The sequence below is a fragment of the Enhydra lutris genome, unplaced genomic scaffold (genome assembly GCF_002288905.1).
Source record: "Enhydra lutris kenyoni isolate GAN:26980312 unplaced genomic scaffold, ASM228890v2 scaffoldscaffold4, whole genome shotgun sequence".
Taxonomy (NCBI): domain Eukaryota; kingdom Metazoa; phylum Chordata; class Mammalia; order Carnivora; family Mustelidae; genus Enhydra; species Enhydra lutris.
This window is the reverse complement of record NW_019154088.1, coordinates 17,138,658-17,150,236: the sequence shown is the minus strand read 5'-3', so window position 1 is coordinate 17,150,236 and position 11,579 is coordinate 17,138,658. Positions and strand designations below refer to the sequence as shown.

Sequence of the window (11,579 nt, the reverse complement as noted above, 5' to 3'; positions counted from 1 at the left end):
CCTCTCTGCCCACTTGTGATCTCTGTCTGTCAAATAAATAAAATCTTAAAAAAAAAAATGTTACCAATCATTACCTCAGTGTGAATGAAGAATCTGAGAACAGATTTTGAGAAGTTGAAAGACGCAGTACTCAGGATCTGAGGAAGAAGAAGGAGAGGGTTGGGGGAGGGAAAGTTGGACAGACTTCTCAGGACAGTTGTTTCAGAGTACTTCCATTTTTTTCACATGCTTCTTTTGTCTTTGAGCAGTGACCAGTAGCATGGCTTGCTAGAAATAGGATTTTTCAAGGAATATTGACGGTGGAAGAGGTTGAAAAACTAGTTGGGCTAGCCATGGTAAAGGATTTGAATTTTATTCTGTAAATCACAGGAGTCATTAAATATTTTAACCCAGGAGCTGATATGATCATATTTTTGAATTAGAAAGAAAGATAATTCTGACAAGAGTGTATGGAGTGTGTGAAGGGAGCGTCTCATTGAGGGGTGACAAGGGTGTGACCTCTTTGTGAACGTATATGAGTGGAAAGTTGAGTATACAGTCAAAAGACAATTCAAAGGTAGGATGGACAGATTTGATGAGTGACCAGGTACGGGCTCTGAAGGGAGGAAGGTGTCTGAGATGACAGCTGGATGGATGGAAGGATGGTGATGGTTATCAAGGGAGCCCCCTGTTATTTTTGACATGTTGAGTTGGAAGATCATCTGGAGTTTGAATCTGGAACTTACGAGCTTGAAGTAGAGAGAAAATTTGAGGCTCAGTATTGGTTATGAATAGAAGCCATGGACCCATGTATGATTGTTGAAGAAAAACAGATAATTGGGGAACGTTTTTACTACTTCACTGGCTAGGGAATGATGGTATGGTTCCGCATAAGGCATCTTCTTCAACTGTAGTATGTTACCGCTGGGAACAGGGCCTTGGACAGTCCATGGCTCAGTACCTGGGCACAGAGTTCATACTCCCCTTTCCCGTTTTACTTTGTAGAAGTGAAGGCTCAGAACCACAAAGCATATTTCTTAAGTGTGTGTGTTGGGAATGGAAGATGAGACTGGAAACACCTCCTAGAGTTAATCCCATGGTTCTGATGAGCACAGATGAAGATATTATTTATCTAGGGCCTAGAATTGGATGGGACAAGACTTTTTCTCATTTATTTACTTAGTTATTGAGGTGGCTGTTGTTGCTTTTTTAAATCTCATAATGCAAAATGTGTCTTCCCCCTGACTCAATGAAAAGGTGTCTGTATTAGTATGATTGGTTGTATTGCTGCCATAAAGAAATTTACCACGAACTTAGCTGCTTGAACAATGCAAATTTGTTCTTCTAACTACCTGGAGGTAATTCCATTCTTTGGCCACTGAAGCTTACATCTGCCCCACATGCAAAATGCATTCACCTCCATCCAGGTTCCCCAAGTCTCAACCTAGGAGAGCATCAGCTCAAAGTCCCAAATCTCATCGGCTCACAAGTCCCAAGTTCTATCATCTAAATCAGGTATGAGAGAACTCTGAGAATGACCCATTTTTCATTCTGGGGCATGATATCTTTGCATTTGTGGACCCGTGACACTAAAGAAATAAATTATCTGCTCTCAAAATACAATGGTAGGAAAGGCTTACGTTGGCAGTCATAGGTGTTCCAGTTCAAAAAGGGAGAAAACTGAAAGCAAAAAAGAAGTGTGGGTCTTAAGTTACTTCTAAATCCAGCTGAGAAAATTCCGTTAAGTGTCAAGGTGTGGGAATCATCCTTTGTAGCTGTGGCTCTGTCCGCGGTGCTCACGGCTGTCATCTGAATCACCCTTCCTTTCTCATGAGGCATAGCGTGTATTTGCGGCCGAGCAGTTTTACCAGCCTGTTTCTCGGGTATAGAATTTTGGTGGTTTGACAGCCTTCTTTCATTTTGGATTTTGTCTATTTCAGTTCGAGCTGGCAATGTTTGACCGGTGTGACATTCTCAAGAAACCTATGGGTCTCCCATGTGTGTCATGGGGATTTACTCAGTTAGACAAGAGGCTTATTCATAGACCTTTCCAGGATAATCTCATCTCTATTTTTGGCTTTTGTTGAAACGGCTGAGGAAACACACCCGAAGCTCTCTAGGTTGACGGGGGATATTTATGAGGCACACTCTTAATCTGAGAGCCTTTTTTGTGACTTTATTCTCTGACCAGGATCTTCTGAGGTGTCATTCCTTTCGCTTTTTCTGTAGAACACACATTTCTGACAGTGAATTTTGTGAATATTAGCATCTTTTGCCATCCAGTTAGTCTGCCGGATTTCAAAACTACTGAATCCTGGAGGGAAAGGGAGTTATTTAACATTTCTTCCTTCAATTTATTCCTTTCCTCTCTCATTTTACTAAAAGCAGCAAGAGGAAACTAGACCTCACTTTTAACACGTGACTTGGAAATCTCCACTAAGTGTTCAATTTTATTTTATTTATTTATTTTTAACAAATTCTGCTTTTCACATGACTGCAGGACACGATTGTACTGAGTTTTCTGTCACTGTTTAACAAGGATTCTCTTTCCTCCTGTTTTCAGTTGCCAATAATGTGTTTTTCAGTTTGTTCTGTGACCTCCTCTACAGGACATTTAATGTCCATATTTTTACTAAGATTGCATGTGGAGAAATTTAGGCTCCTCTGATCATGCCTCTCAGAATTCCTCCAACCCCTCCCTGTTGCCCAGTCTCTAAGCCTCTCCACATTCTATACTAGTAACACCCTACCCTTGGTGTCAAAATCCTTACTAGTTTTCTATTGCTGCCATAACAGATTGCCACCAACTTAGCTTACACAATAGACTTTAGAAACGTATTACCCTACTACTCTGTATGTTAGAGTAGAAGTCTCACATGGGTCTCACCAGACTAAAATAAAAGTGTTGGCAGGACTGCATTCTTCTCTGGAGGCTTTAGGGAAGCATCTCTCTCTCTCTCTCTCTCTCTCTCTCTCCTTCCCTCCCATCTTCCCTCCCTCCCTCCCTTCTTTCCTCCTTCCCTGAGGTCTTAACCTATAATCCACAGAAGGAGTCATTGGAACCTCTGATCTGTAGTCAATCAGTCAGAAGCACAGGTGAGAACCCAGGCTTGTTATTGGTCTCCAGAACAGTGTCAGAACTGAGGTGAATTATAGGACACCCAGCTAGTGTCGCCAAGAATTGCTTGGTGGTGTAGGGGAAACTCCCCATTCCACACGCCAACATTAGAAGTTGGTAATCAGAACCAGCTTTTACATTTGCAGAGTTTCTTTTGCCATGTTCCCAATATTAGGTCATGCATATCTTTGAGAGCCTTTGGTCTGCCTACTGTCAGTCATGTCAGCAAGTAGATCTGAAACCAGGTTGGTCTTACTACATTTGGACTTTTCTTACCAGACTCCATGGTATCCTCTCATAACTGCCCAGAAGGCCTGCTCATCTCATACCTCTGTTCTTGCCACTTTTATTGTATCAGATGGTAATGCTTAAGGCTGTTAAGTCATAGGTAATGTTTAACTAAGAGCTGCCCAAGCTACTTAAACCAGTAAGTGTTTTTCTCACCTAACAACATATCTAGAAATGGCCGCTGGTCTGGTTTCAGTGATTCAATGATGTCAAGGCCCTTGGCTTGATAATTTGGTTGGCCCTTCCCTTATGGTTGCGATATGGCTTCCACAGCTTCAGGTATCACATCCACATTCAAGACAGGAAGACATGGTGGGGCGCCTGGGTGGTTCAGTCCGTTGAGCATCTGCCTCTTGATTTCAGCTCAGGTCATGATCTCAGGGTCCTGGGATCATGCCCCACGTCAGGCTCCCTGCTCAACTTGGAGTCTGCTTAAGAGCCTCTCACTCTGCCCCACCCCCGCCCCCACCCCAGATCATACTCTCTCTCTCTCTCTCTCAAAAACAAAAACATGAAGATTCAGGAAAAGAATCTCTTATAGCAAGATGCAGACATGTGACTAAGTTCTGGCTCATGTGATATAAGTGGAAACATTGTATTGGGCTTTCAAGATGTTTCTTTAAAGTAAGTGGGCATGTCCTTCTTTGTCCTCTCATCCATTTTGCTCTCTGGAGTGCAGATGAAATGGCTAGAGTACTGTCAGCCATTTGGGGCTATGAGGAGGAGGGATGTATGTTTAACCTTTGAATAGCATGGGTTTGAACAGCATGCATCCACTTATCATATGCAGATTTTTTTCAGTAAACATACTACATTACTATAAATCTATTTTCTCTCCCTTGTGATTTTTCTTAATAACTTTTTCTATTTCTCTAGCTTATTTTTTTAAAGATTTTTTTATTTAAATTCAATTAGCCAGTATTATCTCTAGCTTATTTTATTGTAAGACTAGAGTATGTAATACATATAACATACAAAATATATATTAATTGGGTGTTTATGTTATCAGTAAGGCTTCCAATTAACAGTGGGCTACTAGTAGTTAAGTTTGGGGAGACTCGAAAATTACACATGGATTTTGGACTGCATGGTGGAGGGCCCTTAGCACCCCTTCCCCCGGTTTGTTCAAGGGTCAACTGTACTTTAAGGGTGGCCAAGAGCTGACACTCTCCCTGGACTCCCAACCTCCAGGGAAATACATTTTTTGTTTAAATCACTATTCTTTTGGATTTGTGTGTTTTTGCATCTAAACCTGACCCTGAATAACTCACCTACTTCTCATCGGCTTGGTGTCTAACACTTTACATAGCCCTTCCAGACACACTATCTCATTTTCAACGGATAGGTAAATACCCATTTTCCTGTGCCATTTCTAGCAGCTCCCGGGTTCGAAGAGAGCCAGCGAGGGCCAATAGCAACTGTCAGAGAGCTGTTTACCTGCCAAGGCTGAAGACCATAGGGAAAATGAAAGCATTTTGTTGAGGGGGCAAAAGGAAGATGGTGCTTTTGGAGATGGTCATAACTCATTAATGACCATCTTTGTGCGGTGAGGCCCTGACTCTCTGAGACCGAGCCCTTCCTCTCACCATTTCACTATCCATTTTTAAACTGCTATTTTGGTCTGCAGCAAGAACTTTATATAAATATGGTTTTGTGGATTGTTTTCCCCCTGAGAGGTTTATCCGAGGCGCGATTATTGCTAATTGAAATAGAGCTTCAGCAGTGTTTCCATTACTCACTGATGAGCTGTTGAACTCAGCCTCGGCGCACTCTCTTGAAGTGTAGGTCTGCTTTGTGGCAGAAATGGTATTGGTGGCTGGGGTTAAGAGTCCTCGTGCTAGATGGTACTCTCCTGCTCTACTTGGTTCCAGAGCAGCAACTGGCCTGTCATCCCCCAGCATTGTTTCTGTCTTGTTTGGTCTCTACCTCCCTGCACTCTCTGGCACCCCCCAACCCCGAATCTCCCATGGAGCTGTCTTCAAAGCTGGCCAGGCATTTTTGCCCAGACCCCCTTCTCTCCCACTCTACTATGAAGTCCCAGCAGGACTTGGCTAAATCTTTCATGACCTAGTCCTACCCAGCTCTTCCTTAAACCTGCCCATTCCAGCCAAGAAGCCCAGCCAGGGCAGGCTGTGCCTTAAGAAGCCAGCATGTGGATTCCCAGCAGGCATCCTTGGGGGGTGGAATGGCTCTGAGCGAAGGAGGCATACAGGCATGGTCCAAGCAAAGCCCTGTTTTCCAAGGGCAGTGATGAAAGGGGTTAATGGTACTCTGATGGTTTAATGACAGTAATGGTTTTTCTTATCTATTATTCATATTTTTACTCCTGGCAATCCTAGGAGGTATTTAGGGTGAATGTTACAGATATGATCTCCAAGGAGGAGAACGGAACAGAAACTAACATTTAGTGAGAGCCAAGCGTGAGTGAGTTTTTTGTCCACACTGGCAGGCATCACAGCAGGTAAGGACGTGTACTTGAAGTGAGACAGTGTTTGGTTCTACGCTAGACCTGCTTTGTGGACTCATTGGCTGTAAGGTTTAGACAAGCCATAACCCAGAGTGGTTGACGGCAAACTCAGAGTCTTGACTGCCTGCCTCTTCTGCCGCATGCAGACGAGGGGCCTGGGATCTGGATGTGAGCTCTCTGGTGCCCTGGGAGGCCACACTCGACACTGGCTACTGGTCCAGGCTCCACAGGCAGCCAGAGCTGCTGGAACGATCCTGGCATCACGGTTCAATAGCCGGGGAACCTTGGCCAAGTCCCTAAACTGAATCTGGGTCCCATTTCCACATCCATAAGGTGGTGATGAAAACAGTTCCAGCCTCCAGCAGTTGTTACAATGATTGAGGAGGTAGGTGAAACTTCTTTTGTTCCACAAAGAGTAGTTCTTACTTTAATTATCTTTATCACTGCTAATGGACGGGGATATTCTAATGTTCTGGGAAAAAGGAAACCATCCACCTTGCCCAGCCACTTACCTGGAATGGAAATGCTCTCAGTGAATGAGCTTCTATTGGGGTGGTTGGGGCAGCTTTTCAGCCCCCCGCCTTTGGGCTGAGAGCTGCCTGGGTGTGTTGGCTGGCCTCTGTGGCTGTTCCCTGCTCCCAAGTTGCAGGTCTGGTTCCTTTCACCCTCGTAATCGGCCCTGGCAGAGCTGCGTAGGTCGGCCAATGTCTCCAGGGTCCTCAGGGACAGAGAAGCCACCCACCTCACCTCATCCCACCTGATCCACCCTGCCCCTCGGCCCTCCTAGGACTTAGCCCTTCTGAGGAATGTGGACTGCTGTGAGTCCCCCTAGTTTGGCCGGCACAGTGCCTGCCCGGGAGTGCAGGTTGTCCTGGGCACCCGGCCCTGCAGTCGTGAAGACCTCAGCAAGGACTCACATTAACCAGGTGGGCTCCTGTTGGTCCTTCTTTCTCCAGGCCCACGCAGTTGTTAGGAAATTGTTTCTTTGGATGGTGTTGGCTTTCTCAGCTTCTCCCACTCTGTGCTCTGTTTTTAATTGCCTGTCGTGGTGTAGATTCTATACCCCAGGGGATCAGAGTACTAGCGTCAGGGTCAAGTGGCCCTGGTTCCAATGGCCTTTTTTTGCCCTGACTGCCAGGTACTCAAGGAGGCAGGAGCTGTATGGCACGTGAAGCCAAGTACTTTACAGGGATCAGGATTAGCTCACAGACCCTCATAACATGTCCGTTAGATAGCTGCTTTTCTTTTTTTTTAAGATTTTATTTATTTATTTATTTATTTGTCAGAGAGAGAGAGAGAGAGCACAAGCAGGGGGAGCAGCAGGCAGAGGGAGAAACAGGGTCTCCACTGAGCAAGGAGCCCCAGCGGGATTTGATTCCAGGACCCTGGGGATCATGACTTGAGCTGAAGGCAGACACATAACCAACTGAGCCACCCAGGCGTCCCTAGATAGCAGCTTTTCTTTTTTCTTTTTTTTTTTTAAGTTTTATTATTTATTCATTTGACAGAGATTGACACAGCAAGAGAGGAAATACAAGCAGGGAAAGTGGGAGAGGGAGAAGCAGGCTTCCTGCTGAGCAGGGAGCCCGGTGCAGTGCTGTGATGCAGGGCTCGGCCCCAGGACCCTGATATCATGACCTGAGCCAAAGGCAGATACTTAATGACTGAGCTACCCAGGCCCCTCTAGATAGTTGCTTTTAACAGATGAGGACATTGAAGCACAGAGAGGTGAAGTGAATTTCTCAAGGCAGCACTGTATGGGGATCTCTGACAACAAGGAAGGGAGCCCTAGGAGGGGAGATAAGGGGAAGGGAAGAAAGAAAAAGAAGAAGGCTACTTCACACCTTGCCCAGAGCTTTGTCTCCCCAGCTCCCCAGGAGGTGTGGGGGTCTAACTGACTTAGCCACTCTCTTAGTTTTATCAGAAGAAGGTGTGGGGTGAGGAGAAGAGGTCAGCCAGGATTGAAGGGAAGGCTTATGAAAAGGCAAAAAGGCCTTCCATGGAAAAAACACATCCTAACCGTTTTGGCAGACAGCAGGTGAAAAGGTGCATTCTTTCTCTGGGGAAGCAGGAACCAGCCAGGATGCCTTTCGGTGGGTCATAAGCAACCATTTAATTCAGAACCTGTGTTTAGATCCCAAGGGAGCTTGGGCCACTGAAGTCATGAATACGCATGAGCCTAATGCAGCCTTGTGGACAGTAAGACAATGAAGGCTGCATCCCCCATTCCCGGTTGCCACGGGCTGTTTTAATTTGTAAATTAATGAACAATTTTAGATGTAAGAGCATTGGCCTACAGAGAAATGTTATCTTCAGCAGAGATTTTGTCTCTTCTGATATGTGATTTCCACATCTTCCCTGGGTTTCAGCAGTTTCCTCTCCTCTATTCCTCAAAGAACCCGCATTTCCCTTTCCTGACTCCCTTCCTGGCTTCCTGTGCACTAAGCCTTTGCAGTTGTCATCATGGCTTCAGAATGCATTTGATAGGTACAGGAAGTTGCACCAGACGGGAGATGGAACCAGCAATCAATAAAAAAAGAACTATGTTTCTAAGAAAAATGCATCACGGCTTCCCACCGGAGTTGTGTACCATATGTCCTAATATCCCTGGAACAATGGAGCTAAATTTTAGCTCTTCTGCTTGGCTTTCCTGGCCATCTCAACAAAAAGAAAAGAGACCTTTTAACCTGCTGCTACCCAGCTTCCCCACGACTCCTAGTACAGATTGCCTTTCCTTTTAACCCTTTCATCAGATATCACAAAATAAAATCTCTCCTTCCAGCTTTATTTCTCCTGGCTACTAGTTTAGTATATTTATGGTGCATGAGTCATCAAGCTGCCGCCTGATTGGATAAAAACCAAGCACCCCTGAGACCATCAGTCAATTACGGCTATTCTCAGCTTCATTCACAGATTTATTAGCTTGCACACACACAGAGAAATTCATTCAGCAAAGTTCATTCATAAAAATTTCAACACTCTGCATCATTCTGCACATCTCAGCCTTCTGCTGCCGACGGGTTCCTGAAAGAAGCTCTGAGCCGACTCCAGGAGGGAGGGAAGCTCAGAGCTAGGGTGGGCAGGCTGGGAGGGGAGCTGAGGAATACGGAGGGATCGCGAGTCCATGAAATAATGCGGAGCGCCGCGGGTCACTAGTACTTCTGGCTTGTGGCCCGGACGGGATGCGAGACAAGATCTTCCAAGAGAGGGCAGCCATCAGAATCAACGAACTCAGGCTGAGGGCGCCTTCGCCTCTCCTATACATCTTCTCTTTTTCCTTTTTTTAAATGAACAATCACTGGAACAAATAAAGGGTTAATAGGCCAGTCATTGCCCCGCCCTGTGAGAGCCGGAGGGAGCAGGTTTGAAAGTTCCTGTGTGCGGAAGGGGAGGCTGGGGGTGGGGGGCGCTAAATATTTCTGCAAGGCTCCCGCACAGCTCGCTGGCGATGCGGCGGGACCGGCTGGCCGGTGTTCGGCCCGATTCCGTGCCTGAGAGTTGGCCGTGAGCGATCCCCGCCACCGCGGGCCTGGGTCCAGGCGTTCCCAGCAAGGAATCCAAGGCGAGAACACCGAGTGCTGCCGCTGGGGCCAGGGAGGGACTGAAATCAGCTGGGGAGTTGTTTTCCCCTCCGGGCTGTCACCCAGAAGGGCCCGGCAGCCGAGGTGGGCGAGGGACAGTGCAGAGTTGGAGAGGTGGCTGCCGCGAGTTGCATGGGGCATTGAGGCATTCGCTTTCCGTTCCGTTTATCTAGCAGACGACGAGGCGATTTATGCAACAGTATCCTGTTTCAGCACTGCCAAGGCTATGCGAAAACGCGGTCAGGACAGCCTGGCAGGACTTGTGCTGTATGTAGGACTCTTCGGGCACCCCGGGATGCTGCACAGGGCCAAGTACAGCCGCTTTCGGAATGAGTCCATCACGTCCCTGGACGAAAGCAGCCCCGGAGGCTCCGTGGGGAACAAGGGCTCGCCTCAGCCTCCCTACCCCACCCTGGCACCTCACCTGCCGGCTGAAGATGCCACCTTGGCGTCCCAGGAGAGCCCCACCCCACTGTGCACCTTGATCCCTCGCATGGCCAGCGTGAAGCTGGCCAACCCAGCCACCTTGCTGAGTCTGAAAAACTTTTGCTTGGGTACCAAAGAGGTGCCCCGGCTGAAGCTCCAGGAAAGCCAGGACCCAGCTCCCAGCAGCCCGGCTTCCCCTGAGACCGGTCTAAACAGGGCTGGGTCCACACCTCCGCCGCAGCCAGACCTGGTGGGGCACAGGGCGACTGTCTTAACTCCCGATGCCTGCCCCCTTCCTGGCCCTGGGGAGCCAACCCCAGGGAGCAGGCAGGACGGGCACTTTCTACAGCACCTGTTGGGGATGGGCATGAACTACTATGTGAGGGTAAGTCTATCTCCCTCTCTGTGCTCCTTCTAAGAACTCCAGGGGGAAAGGGGCATCTTCCCTTCTGAAAAGAGCTGCACACCACCTAGCTGGGTTCTAGGTTTGGACGAGACATTGTGTAGCTGGACTGAGAGGAGGGGAGCTGGGCTTACGGGTTTTCCTAGGAATATGTGGCTTGTACTGGAGTCAGACAACTTTTGATTCAGGGACATGAACTGGTGCTAACTTGTAGGTAGTATCCAGGTGGGAGGGACAGCTTTTGATAGATATGACAAAATGGTGTCTTCTTGTCCCCTCTGGACCTAGCATTCTGACCAAGAATGGGGAGGAATTTCTAATCTGTTTAGTGATTGAGACCTGCTAGACTCTATCAGCCACTGTATTGCCGTAGGGAGTTCTGTGCTAGAGGAATGCATGATGTGTAAGGGACTTGAATTACTATTTTTTAAATGTAATTCAGCATTTAAATGTCTCTATGCTTGTGCTAAGAGCTAGTCTTAGGTCTTTAGTGCTCCCCCCACCCCCATCCCACCTTGTCTTTATTGCCTATACTGCGGCAAGTGGGCCTTGTCTGTGAGCTGTGTGCAAAATCAGGGTCCTTACTGGCCTCCCATATGCCCTTGCTTATTCCAGATCTGGGTGAGATTTGCCCCCTGCTCTTCTGGAGTTCACATTTCAGTCGAGGAAACCAACCAATGCATTAAATAATAAGAGAGCAATAGTTAGCAACAGAAATCTAGTGTGAGAATGCTGAAGGAATTCAGGAAAAGGGAACCGTTGTTGTGGTCGGGGATTCATTTACAAGGGAAACCTTCAGAAGGTGTGTCTTGGAAGAGATATCAGAGCTGGATTGGCAGAAAGGAGGAGATTCCTGGCAGGGCAAGAATAGGAGCCGTCTGAAAGGCCGGTATCACGGTGGGAGCTGCAAGGGAGGATCTTACAGGCCAGGCTCAATGGAAGAGGGGGATGCTGGAGGGTCGTAGGTGATAGAGAGAGTGGCTGGCATATCACTGGTGCTCCAACAAATGTGAGTTGAATAGAGACAAATATAGATCCTGGGTCGCTTAGGGAAGAGGGAGCTGTTGACTAAAGCCCTTAAATGTCAGAGGAGGAGTTGGTAAACACTGTGACTGGTAAACAAGAACCCTCACTTTGTTTGTAGGCAAACTGTGACTTGATGAAAGTGGTCTCAAAAGGATCAGCCTGAATTGATCTGAGATGTCTGGAAACGGGGAGAAATTAGAGATTGGGAGGCCAGTCGGAAAGCCGAGAGTTTAGGCGTGAAGGGATGGGAACGTGGATTGACGTGGAGGTGTGAGAGAGGAGATGAAGACA

The 11,579-nt window shown here is 47.2% G+C and overlaps 1 protein-coding gene across 1 annotated transcript in view; it reads left to right on the top strand.

Annotated features, from left to right (window-relative positions):
- Positions 1-9,408: 9,408 nt before the first annotated feature.
- LOC111162137 (SHC adaptor protein 4) overlaps positions 9,409-11,579 on the top strand; it is a 131,673-nt gene continuing 129,502 nt past the window's right edge. The window contains exon 1 of the mRNA XM_022526334.1: positions 9,409-10,244. Coding sequence (XP_022382042.1) covers positions 9,660-10,244 — 585 coding nt within the window. The 5' untranslated portion in view covers positions 9,409-9,659. The remainder of the gene's footprint in view (positions 10,245-11,579) is intronic.